The 21,310-nt window shown below is 37.8% G+C and overlaps 1 protein-coding gene across 2 annotated transcripts in view; it reads left to right on the top strand.

Annotated features, from left to right (window-relative positions):
• Window positions 1-21,310, top strand: part of Ost48 (dolichyl-diphosphooligosaccharide--protein glycosyltransferase non-catalytic subunit Ost48) — a 40,585-nt gene that overhangs the window by 9,267 nt on the left and 10,008 nt on the right. For both annotated transcript variants that reach the window (XM_076508819.1, XM_076508820.1), the window contains exons 3-7: window positions 10,200-10,310; window positions 11,076-11,162; window positions 12,751-12,854; window positions 19,318-19,412; window positions 20,863-20,956. In XM_076508819.1, the coding sequence (XP_076364934.1) occupies window positions 10,200-10,310; window positions 11,076-11,162; window positions 12,751-12,854; window positions 19,318-19,412; window positions 20,863-20,956 (491 nt within the window). The remainder of the gene's footprint in view (window positions 1-10,199; window positions 10,311-11,075; window positions 11,163-12,750; window positions 12,855-19,317; window positions 19,413-20,862; window positions 20,957-21,310) is intronic.

Below are 21,310 nucleotides of genomic sequence, written 5' to 3' on the forward strand. Positions count from 1 at the left end.
TCCCTTTGCTTTGACGAGTTGTCTCAGTAAGACCTTAGAGAGGATGATTAATGCTCGTCTTGTTTGGTTCCTTGAATTAAACAACCTTCTCTCACCCACTCGGTGTGGGTTCTGAAGACAACGCTTCATGATAGACCACTTAATTTGCCTCGAGACATCAGTCAGAGAAGCCTTTTTGAAGCGACAACTACTTGTTTCTGTTTTTTTTAATTTAACGAAAGCTTATGATACAACATATGGCATCTTGTGAGACCTTCACTCATATGGATTGTGTGGCAACTTACCACTTTTTATTAAGCATTTTTTAATGAACTGCCAATTCCAGGTCTGTCTGGGCTCAACTCTTTCCTGGTTTTTCCCACAGGAACTTGGAGCCCCTCAGAGCAATGTTCTGAGTGTTGCCAATGGGGGGGGTATTCATTCAGATCCAGAACTTTATATTGATGATGTTGTACTTTCTGTCATCCCTGAGGCATATTAAGCAACTTCATGTCAAAACATTCTCCATGTCATCTCTTCCACCTCTTGAAGAGCGGATTGATACTCCATGCTTAAAATTTATTGTGCCCTTATCCGATCCAAACTTGACTATGGGTCTATGGTTTATGGTTCTGTCAGAACCTCAGCACTGAAAATGCTGAATCATATCCATCATCAGGGGCTTTGACTTTGCATTGGATCATTTCATATTTCTCCAGTTCAAAGTTTGTATATGGATGTCCATGAACCCCCTCTATATATTCGCCATTTGCCACTGTCTCTTATGTATGCTTCCAAACTTTGTTCTTTACCACAGCATCCTACTTGGGGTTGTGTTTTCCATCCTCAGTGGGTCACACTTTTTTATAATAGAAAATCTGCCCTTGTTCCTTTTAGCCTTTGTATCTGTGCACAATTCAGAAAAATTGGGTGTATCTTTGAATAACATAGCAGTATAAACAGATCAGCCTCTTCCACCATAGCTAATTACTATTTCCAACTGTGATTCATCTTTGAGTCATCTGAGGAAGGCCAGTACACCTGGTTGGAAATATTGAGTCATCTGAGGAAGGCCGGTACTCCTGGTTGGAGATATTGCTCTTTATTTGCTGAACATTTTTCAAACAATCCATCCATTCCCATATATACAGATGGTTCAAAATCAGGTGACTGTAGGCTCTGCCATGGTTTGTTACAGTTCTGTTGCAACACACAGAATCCACTCTACAGTTTCTGTGTTCACTGCTGAATTGTATGATACTTCTCTTGTCCTGAATCATATTGAAACTATGCAATATACGAATTGTATGATTTATACTGATTCACTCAGCTGTCTACTGGCCTTGACATCATTCTATGTTAGTTACCATCCTATTCTTATCAATATCCAAAATAAGCTGGCCCATCTCTCTCTGTCCAGTTTTTTTGTATACCAGACCATGTTGGTATTCGTGAGAATAAGCTAGCTGACAGAGTGGCAAAGTCCATCTGCTTTGGCTCTATCACCACCATACCTATTCCATACATGGACTATGGTCCAGTTATCAAAACCTGACTGTACAATAGTTGGTAGTTGACTTGGAGTGAGCAACAAAATAATAACATTTTTTAAATCAAATCTTTAGCTCTTTGGTCATCTTGTTTCAGTAAAGATCAAAGGGAGGAAGTTGATTTGGCTACACATTGGTCAGTTTTTTAACTCACAACTTCCTTGTATCTGGTACTGATGCACCAGTATGTGTGGTCTGTGTGGCACTCAGGTCACAGTCATACATACGTTATTATCATGCAGTCGTTACAACCAAGAACGACAATGCCATTTTAAACATATTTTTAAGATAGGTTTGCCCTTGACATTAGCCAATGTCATAGGTGATACTGGCCATGTCACTTATGTTTTTACATTTTTAAGAGCCTTTTTAACTTAAGGTTTTTATTGGACTATACACTGTTTTAGTATGATTTGCTTTACACATTTTAATTTTTGACCTGAACTCAGGACTGAAAAGGTCAACTTCAGATGACTGACAGCAAGTTTGAACTTGATGCTTCTGTTTTCCTGGCAGGTCTTAACTTTACGTATTTTTACCATAATTTCCATATACCATTGTAATATACTAAATCTTGTTTGGTGCAGATAGCCTAGTAGCTTTGTGCTAATAAACATGACATATCTATCTACCCTTTTCAGGAACTCCAGTTTTTCCAAAATACATTACTCAAGGTCAGTTTAGGGAGATTCATAGATATTTACAATTTGCAAATAACAAAGAACTGAGGAAGATTCATAGATATTTACAATTTGCAAATAACAAAGAACTGAGGAAGATTCATAGATATTTACACTTTGCAAATAACAAAGAACTGAGGGAGATTCATAGATATTTACACTTTGCAAATAACAAAGAACTGAGGGAGATTCATAGATATTTACACTTTGCAAATAACAAAGAACTGAGGGAGATTCATAGATATTTACACTTTGCAAATAACAAAGAACTGAATGCAAATGGTCAATTATGAAAAGATTCAGAAGTGTTTACTGTGGTGAAGAATAAAACTAGGTAATTTTTTCTCTATTTTAAGAACTAGTTATTAATTAATCTTTGATTCTTTTCAAGGGTTGCATTGTTTTCAAGCAATACATTCCAAGCAAGCACCAGACATTTGGAATAAAGATCCTTGTATTATGTGATTATGAGATAGGAGTTGTAATAGATATGATTATCTATCCTGCAAGTGATGTAAATTTACCAAAAAATTTCCCAATTAGGATTTTCAGGATCAGTGGCCAAGCAATTGATGAAAGAAGTTATATATAGTGATAATTATTATACATGTCTGGAATTATGCGACTTTCTTTTTGAAAATAAGACTGGTTTTTATGGAACAGTTAGAACTAAATGGCAGAACATGTCTGATTTTGTACTTCTGAGGAAAGGAAATGTTGAGACGAAGATGCTAGGGAGTATTTTAACACTTCAACACAAAGACAAACATCCTGTTACTTTGCTTAGTGCAGCACAGAAAAGTGAAATGGAATACAGTGTAAATGATGATTACAAACCTAAATAACCATACCTAATATGGTTTTAGATTATACTGTCAATATGAGGCTAGTTGATAAAAGTGCAAACTGGACAAATTGAGTGGCTTCGTAAATGTGTAGTGGTACAAGAAGCTCTTTATTTCACCTAATTAATATCTCAATTTTGAATTATTATAACATGTATCTAGTAAAACTGGCAATAAGCCATCATTGAGGCAGTTTAGTTGCTATGTAATTTACCAGTTATTGGAAAGCTATGGAAAGGTGATAAGACCTTTCTCAGAAAGACATAGCCTTACTGTTCCTGATAGACTTGTTGGAAAAGAAGCATTTTCTTGGCATTTTTAGAAAGCATTTCATCCTCTGTAGCTAGAAAAAATGGACAAAGAAAATGTCACATGTATGCATACAACAAGAAAAGAGGTGAAAGATGCTGAGTGTCAAGTAACACTGTGGATTGGAGCATGTTTTCATGATTTTCATGCCCTAAAAATATTTGTATTTGTAATAAATAAGTCTTTATTATATTTTTCATTTTCTTTTCATATTTTGTTCAAAATTTATAATAAAATGTTAAGGATTGTTTAAGAATTTTTTTTTTCCCAGTTGTTTACATGTGTCATGAGTTGCTACCAGAACAAGGGCTAAAAAGTTACAAGGTAATACTTATAACTGTGCTATATTTATACCTGTTTTAGTTGTTTTTTAAAGAGTTATGGGTCAAGACTTCATGTGCATTATTTTTATGTTCTCCAGTTTGTGGTAATTGTGGAAGGATTGATACTATCACATTTATTTGTATATAGAAAATCCATTATCTGATTGTTCGTTTGTTTCCCTTTTCATCCTGTCTTCCAGAATCTCATCCTCAGTAGTGCTCCCAGTGATCTCCTCCCTATCACAGTCTAACATTTCCATTATCAAAGGGGGTTTTATTCTGTCCTTTGATAGTTGTGCCTATAAGTGGTCTAGAGGTCTTCAGCAAACCCTTGAGAGTTGATGGTGGTTAGGGTTGAAGGATTTTCTTTCTGAATTCTTTCATTTTGACTTCTATAAGGACCATTAAGATTGTTCAGTATGAAATTGTTTTTCAAGGCTTTCACTGGGTCAATCTTGACTGAGTTCTAGTTGTCATTAAGCATTTTCATTATGTCATCCCTTGAATGAGATAAGTCGTGTTTGGGATAGCTTGAAGTTGGTCAACCATGAGCTGGAGATAGGGTCTTGTTTGGGATAGCCTGAAGTTGATCAAGCATAAGCTGGAGATAGGGTCTTGTTTGGGATAGCCTGAAGTTGATCAAGCATAAGCTGGAGATAGGGTCTTGTTTGGGATAGCCTGAAGTTGATCAAGCATGAGCTGGAGATAGGGTCTTGTTTTGGATAGCCTGAAGTTGATCAAGCATGAGCTGGAGATGGGGTCTTGTTTTGGATAGCTTGAAGTTGATCAAGCATGAGCTGGAGATGGGGTCTTGTTTTGGATAGCTTGAAGTTGATCAAGCATGAGCTGGAGATGGGGTCTTGTTTTGGATAGCCTGAAGTTGATCAAGCATGAGCTGGAGATGGGGTCTTGTTTTGGATAGCCTGAAGTTGATCAAGCATGAGCTGGAGATGGGGTCTTGTTTGGGATAGCCTGAAGTTGATCAAGCATGAGCTGGAGATGGGGTCTTGTTTGGGATAGCCTGAAGTTGATCAAGCATGAGCTGGAGATGGGGTCTTGTTTGGGATAGCCTGAAGTTGATCAAGCATGAGCTGGAGATGGGGTCTTGTTTGGGATAGCCTGAAGTTGATCAAGCATGAGCTGGAGATGGGGTCTTGTTTGGGATAGCCTGAAGTTGATCAAGCATGAGCTGGAGATGGGGTCTTGTTTTGGATAGCCTGAAGTTGATCAAGCATGAGCTGGAGGTGGGGTCTTGTTTTGGATAGCCTGAAGTTGATCAAGCATGAGCTGGAGGTGGGGTCTTGTTTTGGATAGCTTGAAGTTGATCAAGCATGAGCTGGATGTGGGGTCTTGTTTGGGATAGCCTGAAGTTGATCAAGCATGAGCTGGAGATGGGGTCTTGTTTTGGATAGCTTGAAGTTGATCAAGCATGAGCTGGAGATGGGGTCTTGTTTGGGATAGCCTGAAGTTGATCAAGCATGAGCTGGAGATGGGGCCTTGTTTGTGATAGCCTGAAGTTGATCAAGCATGAGCTGGAGATGGGGTCTTGTTTGGGATAGCCTGAAGTTGATCAAGCATGAGCTGGAGATGGGGTCTTGTTTTGGATAGCCTGAAGTTGATCAAGCATGAGCTGGAGATGGGGTCTTGTTTTGGATAGCCTGAAGTTGATCAAGCATGAGCTGGAGATGGGGTCTTGTTTTGGATAGCCTGAAGTTGATCAAGCATGAGCTGGAGATGGGGTCTTGTTTTGGATAGCCTGAAGTTGATCAAGCATGAGCTGGAGATGGGGTCTTGTTTTGGATAGCCTGAAGTTGATCAAGCATGAGCTGGAGATGGGGTCTTGTTTTGGATAGCCTGAAGTTGATCAAGCATGAGCTGGAGATGGGGTCTTGTTTGGGATAGCCTGAAGTTGATCAAGCATGAGCTGGAGATGGGGTCTTGTTTGGGATAGCCTGAAGTTGATCAAGCATGAGCTGGAGATGGGGTCTTGTTTGGGATAGCCTGAAGTTGATCAAGCATGAGCTGGAGATGGGGTCTTGTTTGGGATAGCCTGAAGTTGATCAAGCATGAGCTGGAGATGGGGTCTTGTTTTGGATAGCTTGAAGTTGATCAAGCATGAGCTGGAGATGGGGTCTTGTTTTGGATAGCTTGAAGTTGATCAAGCATGAGCTGGATGTGGGGTCTTGTTTGGGATAGCCTGAAGTTGATCAAGCATGAGCTGGAGATGGGGTCTTGTTTTGGATAGCTTGATCAAGAATTGATCAAGCATGAGCTGGAGATGGGGTCTTGTTTGGGATAGCCTGAAGTTGATCAAGCATGAGCTGGAGATGGGGTCTTGTTTGGGATAGCCTGAAGTTGATCAAGCATGAGCTGGAGATGGGGTCTTGTTTGGGATAGCCTGAAGTTGATCAAGCATGAGCTGGAGATAGGGTCTTGTTTGGGTTAGCCTGCAGTTTGTCAATCATGAGCTGGCTCTCCATTTCCCTGTATTTTGCCTTTAAGAGATGATGAATTTCACTGTTGTTGACTTGCACATCACTGGTCACTCCACCAATGTTTATGAGGATGAACCCTCTTTCTAAAAGTCTCTCAGTTCCTCACTGTAATGCTCTGAATATGACAAAGTCCTTGTTTGTGAACGTATTATATCTGTTCTTCGATACCAAATGATTTCAAACATTGTTTTGAGCTTGTACAGCCCTTTGGGAGCCCACTGCACATGGACTTTAAATAAAGTATTAAGGGTTGTTTGAGATCCTTTGCTTTTGAAGATATTCAGGGGCAGGCATGTAGTTCTTTTCATTAAAAGACAATTGCGTAAAGACAGTTGCTTGCTGTCATGATAGCATGTACTTTTCTTTCACAAATGTGGGCGTTCCCTTTAGAGTGATATTTGGTGTTATTCACACACTCATTTCAGTGTAGTGACATCTGATCTCCATTTATCACAACTGAAGTAATGACACACTCTGTATATGTTCTTCAAGACTTTCAGTTAAAGGGATTGTTTGGTTTACTCAGACTAACATTTAACTCCTTCATCTGGTCACGAATCCATTGAGTGACTAAATGAAGCAACTTTTCTTTGTTAGTGTAATCTGTTTATGCATCCATCCATTCTGCTATCGTTCTTCATCCATCCATTCTGCTATCGTTCTTTGTACTTTGCCTTGAACACTTTCACTGGCAATCTCCTTTTTAACAGACCCTTAACATCACAATAAACCAGTCAGACATCTTGTCTTTCTTTCATGGCCTTCTGCACAATTTGTTTTCTCTGCCCTTTTATTTTCATTGCCCTTTTAAGTTTCTCATGATATATTCTTGCAAGTGGTAACACCTTTTTTAAACCCACCATCCTCTGATCTAGCATTCTGTTATGAAGGGTAGGATTTATGTACTGCTCTTGCAAAAAAGTGGGACTGCTGGAGTCCTTTTGACCATTTTTTACATCTTTGGGTTCCACTGTTCTACTTAACATGAGATGACATTTTGTCTGATTGTGAAGACTACATAATTTCTTATCAGAATTACTTCCCATAATAGTAACATCTAATTTTATGAAACATAAGGAAAGTTTTGACAGATCACTTAAGTGTTTTATGGATGAAATTAAACCATAGTTCAACTGTTATATTTTATTAAGGATATGTAGGTGTAACACGTTATAGCTGGTACACGGGTTTGGTTTTCCGTTTCTTACTTATAATACGTTGTTAATAGGTAACTTCAAATGTCCTATTACATGAATCTGTGTTTATATATATTACACATGGTAAGGGTGTGTGTGTTATTATAGATAAATATGTATACATGTATATTACACACAGGAAAGGTGTGTGTTATAGATAAATATGTATGCATGTATATTACACATGGTTAGGGTGTGTGTGTGTGTGTGTTATAGATAAATATGTATACATGTATATTACACACGGTTAGGGTGTGTGTGTGTGTGTGTGTTATAGATAAATATGTATACATGTATATTACACACGGTTAGGGTGTGTGTGTGTGTGTGTGTGTGTTATAGATAAATATGTATACATGTATATTACACAGGGTTAGGGTGTGTGTGTGTGTGTTATAGATAAATATGTATACATGTATATTACACACAGTAAGGGTGTGTGTTATTATAGATAAAAATGTATACATGTATATTACACACAGTAAGGGTGTGTGTTATTATAGATAAAAATGTGTACATGTATATTACACACGGTAAGGGTGTGTGTTATTATAGATAAATATGTGTACATGTATATTACACGGTAAGGGTGTGTGTTATTATAGATAAATATGTGTACATGTATATTACGGTAAGGGTGTGTGTTATTATAGATAAATATGTGTACATGTATATTACACACGGTAAGGGTGTGTGTTATTATAGATAAATATGTGTACATGTATATTACACCACTGGGTAAGGGTGTGTGTTATTATAGATAAATATGTGTACATGCATATTACACCGCGGTAAGGGTGTGTGTTATTATAGATAAATATGTGTACATGTATATTACACACCGGTAAGGGTGTGTGTTATTATAGATAAATATGTGTACATGTATATATACACAACGGTAAGGGTGTGTGTTATTATAGATAAATATGAATACATGTATATTACAACAACGGTAAGGGTGTGTTATTATAGATAAATATGTGTACATGTATATTACACCGGGTAAGGGTGTGTGTTATTATAGATAAATATGAATACATGTATATTACACACTGTAAGGGTGTGTGTTATTATAGATAAATATGAATACATGTATATTACACACTGTAAGGGTGTGTGTTATTATAGATAAATATGTGTACATGTATATTACACACTGTAAGGGTGTGTGTTATTATAGATAAATATGTGTACATGTATATTACACACGGTAAGGGTGTGTGTTATTATAGATAAATATGTGTACATGTATATTACACACGGTAAGGGTGTGTGTTATTATAGATAAATATGTGTACATGTATATTACACACGGTAAGGGTGTGTGTTATTATAGATAAATATGTGTACATGTATATTACACACGGTAAGGGTGTGTGTTATTATAGATAAATATGTGTACATGTATATTACACGGTAAGGGTGTGTGTTATTATAGATAAATATGTGTACATGTATATTACACACGGTAAGGGTGTGTGTTATTATAGATAAATGTGTGTACATGTATATTACACACGGTAAGGGTGTGTGTTATTATAGATAAATATGTGTACATGTATATTACACGGGTAAGGGTGTGTGTTATTATAGATAAATATGTGTACATGTATATTACACGGTAAGGGTGTGTGTTATTATAGATAAATATGTGTACATGTATATTACACACGGTAAGGGTGTGTGTTATTATAGATAAATATGAATACATGTATATTACACACGGTAAGGGTGTGTTATTATAGATAAATATGTGTACATGTATATTACACACGGTAAGGGTGTGTGTTATTATAGATAAATATGTGTACATGTATATTACACACGGTAAGGGGTGTGTTATTATAGATAAATATGTGTACATGTATATTACACACAACGGTAAGGGTGTGTGTTATTATAGATAAATATGTGTACATGTATATTACACCAACGGTAAGGGTGTGTGTTATTATAGATAAATATGTGTACATGTATATTACACACGGTAAGGGTGTGTGTTATTATAGATAAATATGTGTACATGTATATTACACACGGTAAGGGTGTGTGTTATTATAGATAAATATGTGTACATGTATATTACACACGGTAAGGGTGTGTGTTATTATAGATAAATATGTGTACATGTATATTACACACGGTAAGGGTGTGTGTTATTATAGATAAATATGTATGTTCTGCTATTCTTTAGAAACTTGTAGCAGAACTAGTTTGACATATATCATATCATGTTATTAATGAAGATATGGTATGCCAGTAATTTACATTCACATTTACTGAGAAAAATGTAAATTGTTGTGTTGGACTGTGACACTCCTGAGCAATTAATTAAGTTTCTCCCCCAAATGTACATTTTACAAAGCATGTAATCCATGTTATACATGTGTAGTATCATGATAGAAAGAACAACAGAGAAACTGAGATTAACTGCTAACAATACGTCATAGTACAACCTTCTCTGTCAGGTTGTATTACAAAACCAATATTGGTAACTTTCCATTTTAATCAAGGTTTTCAAATAGTTTGTCTTGCTGCTGCCTTAACTCAATTATCTGTACACAGCTCACTATTTACAAACACAAAAATTGTTCTTGCTATGTCCAAAACAATTATACTTAAGTATATAATTTAAATCATACATTTCACAGGTTATTTTGAGAAGTTACTGAAGAGTCTCTAATCTCTCTTTTTTGCCTCATTTTAGTTTTCATTATGAACATTTTGTGAATGGTTTGACGTATCTTATTTCTTTTTTAATTGCTGTTTTATTAATTTTCACATTTTTCTCATGGATATTCCTTTTAACCTTTTTTTTGTAGATCAAGGATTCCAACTTACCTTTAAAACTGCAGATGATCCAGGTCTGAGCTTGGTTAAGTATGGAAAATACTTGTATGAACATCTGATTATATTTTCACCTTCAGTAGAAGGTGAGTATTCTTACATTCTGGTTAGGTTACTTTTGACAGTTTGAAAAGTGCTAACATATTACTGTTTCGTTTTGTGGTATTTTTTTTGTTTTGCTCATAAACCATATAATAGTTAATGAAAATTCTCTATTGTTGTGGTGCCCTGAGTAAGTAAGTTATACCTGTTAACTAGTGGAGGTGAGTTCAGGAGGGGTAGTAAATTTTATATGTGATATGCAGTAAGGGTTAGTGCTATAGCATTATATTATTTGTTGATACACTTTTAACATTCTAAATACATGGTTTTAAATTTTAAAACCTTAGAGCTTTAAAATAATTTTGGTTGTTATAAAATAACATGTTTTTAGTGGCATGACATGGATAACCTGATTACTTTGGTTGTTATAAACTGTTTTTAACAACATGATATGGATACTCTGATTATTTCGTTTTAAATATGTATCTATTTAAATATCAAACTTGTATAGGTATTAATTTATTATGAAGATTTCCATGCTTTGTATCACAACATACTAGTATTGTGTGGCCAGTTTCTAGGGGTGTTGCAAGAGTTTTCATCAAATTAAGAATATATATATAACAACAAATAAAATATTGCATGTGGCAGCAGGAATGTTATACAAATCAAGGTGCTTCGGTCTGGGTATCATCAGTGGGAAAAAAAATGGAAACCACCAGAAAACTAATCAATTATTTTTATTATCAGTTGTCAATCAGTTTCTATACTGTCCTAATTAAGTGGGCTGTTTTGTTTTGTGTTTGTAGAGTTTGGCGGCTCCCTGAACGTTCAAGCCATAACAGATTTTATCGACAATGGTGGAAATGTGCTTGTTGCAGCCAGTTCCAGTGTTGGTAAGTATTAAAGAATAAGAGGTTACTGTGTAACAGGTACAACGTAAAAGTTGTATCTGGTCTTTCATTCATTCAGACCACACCTCACCAATTGGATAACGGCAGTTGAAAGACAGTGCTGTGGAGTTGGTGTTAAAAATTTGAAAATGTTTACTGTATATCTCTTTCTGTACATGTGGATAAATTATTTTACAAAAAGAAGCTAATCTCAATATTTATATTATTAATTGTTTTTAAAGAAACAAGTGACATGTTGAATTAAAATGTAAGTCCATGACTTGTGAAGAGTGTCTAAAATACATTAAAAATTCTGTGACTGTAACTGAATTATTGAACAAATCTAATCAAACTACAGCTTGGAGTTTCTCAAAGATTTAGCAGAAAGTTTACTAGTAGTAGGTGAGAGTTTCTGGTCATAATGTCTGTTTTCTGATCTGGCTAAAAATAGATCAGTTTCAACTAACTGTTTATAAACAGTCAGACAAAATATGAAGTTAGTTTAAAAAGTATATGTACTTGTACAGACACATGCATGCAAGGTGAGATGGTTGTTCTATGTTCAGGTTATGAACTGTAAAAAAAATGTGGGGTGGATGCTCTAGTAGATAACAGAAAAATTCATGGTTGTAGTTTTATTCATTTGTAGGTTGTTGATGTTCGATCTTTAATTGTCTTTGTTAATGAAATCTAAACCATTTTTACAAGCTTGCCTAAGCATAATTGTAATTAATTATACTTACAATAAAATATTTTGTAAAGTCTATTATATGTTATGGTGTTTCAATCATGCCACCTATTAATATAGTATGATTGAAATATTTTTATTCATTTGCATAACTCAGGTTACTGAAAATCCCTAAGGGGCCAGATTAAAAATTTAGTTTCAAAAAACATAATGGGCCTAACATAATGTCTTATTTATATGCAAAAACGGCTCGTTTGGGTTGAGAAAATATTTTACATAGAAGAGCGAACAACGTTTCTTCGGTCAGGTTCGAAGAAGGTCGAAATGTTGTTCGCTCTTCTATGTAAAATATTTTCTCAACCCAAACGAGCCGTTTTTCCATATAAATTTCTCAACTAGCGGATTTCTTGACATCACTGATAATGTCTTATTACAAGTATTAATTAATCTGAGCCATTATTCAACAAAAGTCCATGTGTGTGTATGTGCCTGTAATTGATAAACTGCTGGACCAATTGTCACCAGACCTATAATGTAACCTTTGAATTCCTAAGGGACTAATGTATACAGGTTCACAGTGTTCAGATCTGACAATTGTGGGTTTTTGTTTGCCTGTAATTGGGTAGGAAACTGATTGTCACGTGGCAAATGATGGAGAGGTCAACATTTGGATCTGAACCCCCAATGTTATATCCTAGTCTATTCCCCGTGCATTGGATGGTTATGTCAGCTGTGATGCTAATGATGGCGTAATGCAGTTTGTTATTGGTCAGTTCAGGAACAGACGTACTGATCTTTTTATTATTGTATTTAAATATAATAAAGTTTCACAAGGATAATGATGGTACATATTATCTTTCAAGACAATACTTGTTAAATGTTTCTAAACTTCTTTTATTTTAGGTGACGTAATTCGTGAATTGGGCAGTGAATGTGGATTTGAAATAGATGAAGAGGAAACTTCTGTGATTGACCATTTGAACTATGACCTTTCTGATGATGGCAAGGTACTAATTCAGGGAGTTTTACAAAATGTGAAAAAAAAATTTTAAACTTGTGAAAAGAAAGACCCAGTCAGCACATGGTTTAGGTTTTGGTATGGTAACTTATCTAAGTGTTTTTATATTATATGTGCCCCTCGGTGTGGATTCCTGTACGTGATGAGGGGACCTCCCAGGGAAGGTTCTGTTCTTTCAGTTTACCTCCTCTGGGTTCTAAACATCAACCCACATGTTTGCCGTGCGTGGCGACCCGTGAAGGGGAGGAGAGGATCCTGGTGGTTGAGGGGTCCAACCCCAACACACCACTTTGGCCTTGAATTCCTGTAGACGGGCAGCCTTTGGTGGCCCCCCCTAGCTCAATTGGCTGGTATATTTGGGCTTGAGTCAACCAAGTACCAGTGTTGAAGTTCTCAACAGGTGTTGTGGACATTGTGTCTGATGCTGGTGTTTGAGTATAGTGCTCATGAAACCCTGGCGTTGCTGCAATGTCCTTGCATGACATTGTAGTGCGTCCCCTTGTAGGGCTCCATGGTGGGTGGGGTCAGTGGGTACCAAAATTTTCCTTTTTTTCTATGGATCTTCCAATAAAAAATTTAAATAAAATAGTGAAAAAACAGTCAATAGGTAAACGACCACATCTTGAAGACTCTGAGCAGCAATCTTCAACATCTGTAACACCTGTACCCCATTTTCTTATATTACATTCTCTTTCAGAAAAGCCTTTAGGGCAAATGTCCCCCTTTTTTATTCAGAAGGGATTTGCTGGCTTTCCAAAGTCAGTAAAGAAGCTTTGATCTGGAGACATATTGGTTGAAACATCCACATCCCAACACAGTGAACTCCTCTTGAATTCAAAGGTAATTGGGGATGTACCTATTGAGGTTACCCTCATGCTACCTTGAATTCATCATGAGGAGTTATTGTTGAGAGGGGTTTGAAGAACGTCCCCAAGTCAGATTCTCGTTGGTCTCTCCACTCAAGGAGTTTCTGCAGTGAGGCACATCTCCACTCGCAAATATGGAGTTACACTGCCGACAAATATCCTCGTTTTGACATTTATATCACCACGTGCACCTGCTGCCATCAAGGCAGGGTATGGCCATACATTCCAAACCCTCTCTGTTTTCAATGTCAGAGGTTTGGCCACTCAAAGACGTCTTGTTGTGGTTCCCTGACATGTGCTCTTTGTGGTGGCAAGGACCACGATGCTTATGAGTGTCACACGGACCCACATTGTGTCAACTGCAATGGTTCCCACCATTTTTACTTTCGTTCTTGCCCAAAATGGTTGGAGGAAAAAAGAGGTGCAGCATTTGAAAACGACTCATAACATTAGTTATCCTGAGGCTCGGAAATTGTTGTCCGCCACTCCATCTCGGACATATGCTGCTGCACTTTGTTCCACAACTACAGTGGGAGTGCAGAAAGATCTCTTTATGCCTCCAAGAGAATCGTTTTCAAAACAACTGAAAAGCCTTTTGACCTTCATGGTTAAAAAGGTTGATGAATCGACTTCCACACCCATCTCTGTTCCTCCCATACATTCTAACAAATCCCAAGATCCACATTCTTTGGTTCCAGGTCCAGGCATTTCTTTGGATACATTTTTTTCTCCCAACCCAAGAGGCAAAACAATCATTTGTTCGCATCCTCAGTCACTGGAATCCCCTTCCAACAACAAAGACCTGCCCAATTGACCCAGGGCAGGATTCATGGAGATCGATAGACCTCCTCCGGATAAGGACAGTAAGGAAAAAAGATGTGGTCATAAACAGAAGGGTTCTCCAGCCACTTCGCCTACCCGTCATTAAAAATGGCCACCTTGATACAATGGAACTGTCGAGGTTTACGTTCTAATCTGGATGACATCAAAACACTGATTGCTTCCGACCATCCTGTATGTCTTTCCTTACAGTCACCTTGCGACAGTTTTCTCTGTACAGAAATGACAGGCTGTGTTATGGATGAGTACATGGTGGGGTGGCACTATTGGTTGATCAGCATGTGCCCACCCTGTCTTTGTCACTCAACACACTCTTGGAGGCCGTAGCCATTCGTGTTTCCTTGGGTCATACCATTACTGTTTATTCTCTCTACCTGTCCCCTGGAGAGACATATGATCAGTCAGACCTTGATGCTCTTGTTGAACAGTTTCCGTCTCCCTTTCTAATCCTGGGGGACTTTAATGGACATCATCCCCTCTGGGGAAGTGCTGTTATTGATAGGAGGGGTCGCTCTGTAGAGCGTATGCTCTCTGATCACAACCTTTCTCTTTTCAATACTGGTTCTTCTACTTATTTCCATGCACTTAGTCAGTCCTTTACCACTTTTGATCTCTCGGTTTGCTCCCCTTCATTATTTTCCCATTTTTCATGGAGGGTTGACAGTAATCCACTAGGCGGTGATCATTATCCTATACTTTTGAGAGAGACTGGCCATGGTCGATGCCACCCTACTCACGTGCCCCGGTGGAAGCTGGATCAGGCAGACTGGTCCACTTTCACTACTCTCGCAAAACTTGATCCTGCCTTCGTGAATCAGCCATCAATAGACGACTGTGTGGCAACAGTAACTGACTGTATTATACAAGCAGCTGCTCAGTGTATTCCTAAAACCTCGACATGTTTTCCACGATATCCTCGTCCATGGTGGAATCCTACTTGCCACTTGGCACGGAAGGCTCATACACGGGCCTGGGATACTTACCGTAGATATCCCACACTTTCGAACCGCATCGCTTTTCAATGGGCCCGTGCACATGCTAGGTTGGTAAGACATCAAAGCCAGAAGGAATCTTGGATTAAGTTCACAATCAGCATATCTTCTACCACCAGTTCCAAGGTCATATGGGACAGGATTCAAAAGGTCAGTGGGCACTACAATTCTGTCCCCCTCTCCAACTTACTCTCTGATGGCCAAGAGGTAGCTGATGTGATACTCTAGGTGAAAGCTTTTGCCAGGTATCTAGCACTTCTGCTTGTTCCTCCACCTTCATGGCCATCAAGACTCGGGCAGAGCGTTTACCTCTTTCCTTTCGAACTGACTGTCTCTTTGACTATAATTGTCTCTTTACACTGGTGGAAATGAAACTGGCCCTTCATTGGTCTGGCAGTACATCTGTTGGACCAGATGATTTACACTATGACATGCTGTGCTATCTATCTCCTGCTTCTCTACCTTTCTCTAAGCCTGGGAAAGATCCCAAGATTCCTTCAAACTACTGCCCAATTGCTTTTATGAGCTGTCTCTGTAAGACCTTAGAGAGGATAGTTAATGCTCGTCTTGTTTGGTTTCTCAAATCAAACAACCTCCTCTCCCCCACCCAGTGTGGGTTCTGATGACAGCACTCCACCGTGGACCACCTGATTCGACTTGAAACATCAATCAGAGAAGCCTTTCTCAAATGCCAACATCTTGTTTCAATATTCTTTGTCATTAAGAAGGCTTATGATACAACATGGAGGTATGGCATTTTGCGAGACCTCCATATATATGGGTTACGTGGCCATTATTAAAAAATGTTTATTGAACAGAAGATTCCAAGTTCGTGTGAGTTTGACACTTTCCCATTCTTTTGTACAGGAACTTGAGGTTTCTCAGGGCTGTGTTTTGAGTGTCACACTTTTCAGTATAAAGATAAATGCCATCACTGAACAACTCCCTCTAACTGTTGCAAACGGGCTCTATGTCGACAACTTTCACATCTCGTGTCAGTCGTCGAACATGAGATATATTAAGGTGCAACTACAAACTGCACTCAATCTTGTACTGAAGTAGACCACGGCGAACGGCTTTAATTTTTCTCTCTCTAAAACCGTTTGCATGCACTTTTGCCACTAAGGGGTTATTCACCCTGATCCTGAACCCTGTATCGGTGAAGTTTTACTGCCAGTGGTCCCTGATACCAAGTTCTTGGGGCTTATCTTTGACCGTAAGCTGACCTTTATACCACACTTAAAGCAGCTACAGGTCAAATGCACAAGAGCACTGAACATCCTCCGTGTCCTCTCTACCGCTAATTGGGGAGTGAATCGATGTTCTATGTTAAAGATATTTTGTGCTCTTATTCGTTCAAAACTCGACTATGGATCAGTGGTTTATGGCTCTGCCAGACCTTCAGCCTTAAAGATGTTGGACCCCATTCATCACCAAGGACTTCGACTCTGCACTGGGGCTTTCCGCACCTCCCCAGTTCAGTGCTTACACTGGAATCTCACGAATCTTCTCTGCACCTTCGCCTTTTGCATCTGTCTTTACTATATTCTTCGAAACTTCCTTCTTTACCAAAGCATCTCACCTGGGGATGTGTTTTCCTTCCTCAGTGGGCTGTACTTTTTCAGAACAGACGATCTGCCATTGCTCCTTTTGGCCTTCACATCCAGGCACAAGTGGATGAATTGGGTCTGTCCTTGGATAACATTGCAAAATCCACTGGTCAGCCTATCCCCCCATGGCTTATTACAGCCCCCAAATGTGACCTTTCTTTAAGTCATCTGAAGAAGGCAGATACTCCCGATTGGAAGTACCGTCTTTTATTTACTGAACATCTTTCGAACAATCATTCCATTCCAATTTATACGGATGGTTCCAAATCAGGTAATTCTGTGGGCTCTGCCATGGTTTGTTGCAGTCCAGTGGTTGTGCTCAGAATCCCCTCTACAGCTTCTGTGTTCACTGCTGAACTGTACGCCGTATCTCTTGCCCTGGATCATATTGAAGCTGAGCAGTACTCCGACTGCACTATTTATACTGACTCGCTTAGTTCTCTGCTGGCCTTGGAATCACTTCACGTTGGCTCACATTCTGTTCTCGCTGATATTCAAAACTGACTGGCCCCTTTCTCTTTAACATCTACTTCTCTTCCGTTTTTCTGGATACTGGGCTACGTTGGTATTCGCGGGATTGCACTTGCAGACACGGCAATGAAATCTATCCGCTCTGGCACTATCACCACTGTGCCTATTCTGTACATGGACTATGGTCCTGTATTCAAGGCTCAGCTCTGTGCCAGCTGGCAGTCCACTTGGAGTGAGCAACGTGACAACAAGCTTTTTCAAATAAAACCTTATATTAGGCTTTGGCCATCTAGCTTCCTTAAGGTTCAGAAGGAGGAAGTTGTTCTAACTAGACTACGCATTGGTCACAGTTTTATAACTCATCTTTTTCTTTTATCTGGAACTGATGTACCAGTGTGTAGTTTGTGTAACACTCAGATCACAATAAGCCACATTTTACTTTCTTGCCATCGTTACAACTCTCAACGACGGCACTATTTTAAACATGTTCTGTCCCAAGGTTTGTCTGTAACATTGGACAGTGTTATTGGTGATGGTGACTCTGTCCACCTTGATAAAGTTTTAAGTTTTTTAATGGCCATTAATCTCTTTAATCTCATTTAAATGTTGGATATTTATTCATTACACCTTTTTATTGTGATTCCCTTTTCAGAGTCTCAATCTCTCTAGTTCAATTTGACAGTGGAAAATGGCCAGCACATTAAATAACTCGACATCAGGACTGGAAAGGCCAACTTCAGGTTACTAACACTGTTGTTTGAATTATCCATTTGAAGTACCCGTTAGTCGTTCTGGCGAGTTGTTATTACAATTTTGCTGCATGTCTTTTTAACACTTTTATTACTTTTTATTACCTTTTAGTACTGGCCATAATGACACGACCCTAAACCAGGACTGGAAAGACTAACTTCAGGTGACTGACAGTGGTTTTTGAACTTACCTGTTAGTTTTTCTGGTGGGTTATGATCATTACCATTTTGCTAGAGAAGTACTTTTAAAACTTCTCTTACTGTGGTTTCTCTCTTAACATTGTAGACTAGATGTCAACATTGGTTTTATATTTTTTCTGTTTTTCAATGCTGTTTTGTTTTTCCTTTTATGAATTTTACTACATTTACTTTATTTTTACCTTTTTACTGGATGTTTGGTGCAGATAGCCTAGCTGCTTTGTGCCATAAAACACCAAATCAATCAATCATATATTATATGTGAAAAGTTTAAATATTGCATTTTCTTCCTTTACCTGATGTTGGAAGCAAAAGTAAGTTGCAGGGTACGTGTTTATTTAGCTTTTCCACATCACTGTGTGTTCAACCATGATCCCTGTGTTGTTAAAGAAATGCAACATTAAGTAACCTAATTTGTTTCTGAATAAGAATGGGTCTTTAAAATTTAAGTTAAAACAAATTATAATTAGAACAGGCTACATATTTCATTTTGCCTCTCACTTGACATTAAAGGTTAAATTCAACTTTAAAAAATTACAGATTGAAAATATTCTTGTCAGTTCTAAACTTTCACAATCAAGCTTGAGCCCTAACCTAAGGAATCTTGCAGGGAAATGGTTGTTTTTTTTATAATACTAAACATCCAGTAAATATTTGTTGTTAGTGTTACTATTATCCATGTTTTTGTGAATGTTATAATGCAATTAACTGAATGTTACTTTGCAGCATACCCTCATTGTTGCAGACGCTTCAGAGTTACTTGATGCACCAACGATTGTTGGATCCAGAAACATACCTCCTGTGTTGTTTAGAGGAGTTGGGTAAGAACCACAAGTTATCTCTGAGACACCTACCATCATAAATGTGTATCTGATTGTCAAGTTATTGAATTTTGAAACAGCTCTGGGCTAGAAAATTACATTCACTCGAGGGAAGCTGTGGGGAAGATCACAGTTCCTTACATTCACTCGAGTGAAAGCTGTAGGGAAGATCACATGTCCTAACATTCACTCGAGGGAAAGCTGTAGGGAAGATCACAGTTCCTTACATTCACTCGAGTGAAAGCTGTAGGGGAGATCACATTTCCTTACATTCACTCAAGGGAAAGCTGTAGGGAAGATCACATTTCCTAACATTCACTCGAAGGAAAGCTGTAGGGAAGATCACATTTCCTAACATTCACTCGAGGGAAAGCTGTAGGGAAGATCACATTTACTAACATTCACTCGAGGGAAAGCTGTTGGGAAGATCACATTTCCTTACGTTCACTCGAGGGAAAGCTGTTGGGAAGATCACATTTCCTTACGTTCACTCGAGGGAAAGCTGTAGGGAAGATCACATTTCCTTACGTTCACTTGAGGGAAAGCTGTAGGGAAGATCACATTTCCTTACGTTCACTCGAGGGAAAGCTGTAGGGAAGATCGCATTTCCCCATGTAAAATTGTAATTCATCATTAATTATTTGCTTTCATGTTATCCAATCAATACATTCACTTTTACTGGTCATGACTGAAGTAGATTCTGAGGTAAACAGCTTTTTGAAGGAATGTTTGCTACAGTTGAAAAATGCAATAACTTGACAATCAGATATGCATCTATGATGGCAGGTTATTATACTCATGAATTGTTGCTTGTCAGTTTATTTAATTAGAGTAATATGCTTCCTCCTTTTAGATTAGAAGTTTACTGTGTATTCATGCATTCAAAACAAAGTTATCTATTTGAGGGAGGGCATATTATATGAAAAGAAGGATTTGTATTGTTAGCATGAAACTCAGATCAGCTTAAGAAATTTGCAGACAAATCTTTCATAGAAATACTTTATTGAAATCTGCAAGATAAAATATGTATAACAGACTTTTAATTATTTTTGAAAAACAAGTTCCCAACTGTTTTGAAGATACGTTTTTTACACTGTAAATAAGTTTGACTCTTTCCCTATAGGCCCTGGCATGGCCAGGTGGTTAGGGTACTTGACTCACAATCTGAAGGTTGCAGGTTTGAATCCTTGTCACACCAAACATGGTCTCCCTTTCAGCCATGGGGATGTTATAACATGATAGTCAATCCCACTATTCATTGGTAAAAGAGTAGTCAAAGAGTTGGTGGTGGGTAGTGATGACTAGCTGCCTTCCCTCTAGTCTTACACAAATTTCAAAAACAAACTTTCCCTATAGATTGGGTCATTTAATTAGAGTAATACCAGCAAAGGGGACGTAAGTGTTTTTTCCTGTTTGACAAAAGGAAGTGAAATCAGTTTTACTTTTGTAGGATGATCTCTGACCAAGACAATATTCTTGTCCTTGAGGTGCTCACTGCTTCTTCTACTGCGTACAGCTACAAACCTGATGTTGAAATATCTGAGGTGAGTTTTTCTTACTCTTTGTGTTAGTGGTTTTTTTTAAATATATATATTAGTAGTATTTGATAGTTTATAATAATACAGCTTTTTCAAATTTCTCAATTTTTTGTTAAACCTACTAGAATGGATAATTATTGTTGAACATTTGTTGAACATTTTTTTAATATAGATACTTTTACTAAATTTGGATTTATAGTCAAAGCTCCTTCCACATATGGGTTAGTCTTGTGGATTGACCCCATGCACACTTGATTTAATAGTTTATAGTTTTTAATGTTAGTTTGTTTTATATGATTAAAGAGAAGAGCATGAACGGAAATATAAAAATAGTAACAGACTAATACACGTTGTGTTATA

This window comes from Tachypleus tridentatus, chromosome 6, assembly GCF_004210375.1.
Source record: "Tachypleus tridentatus isolate NWPU-2018 chromosome 6, ASM421037v1, whole genome shotgun sequence".
In the NCBI taxonomy this organism is placed as follows: domain Eukaryota; kingdom Metazoa; phylum Arthropoda; class Merostomata; order Xiphosura; family Limulidae; genus Tachypleus; species Tachypleus tridentatus.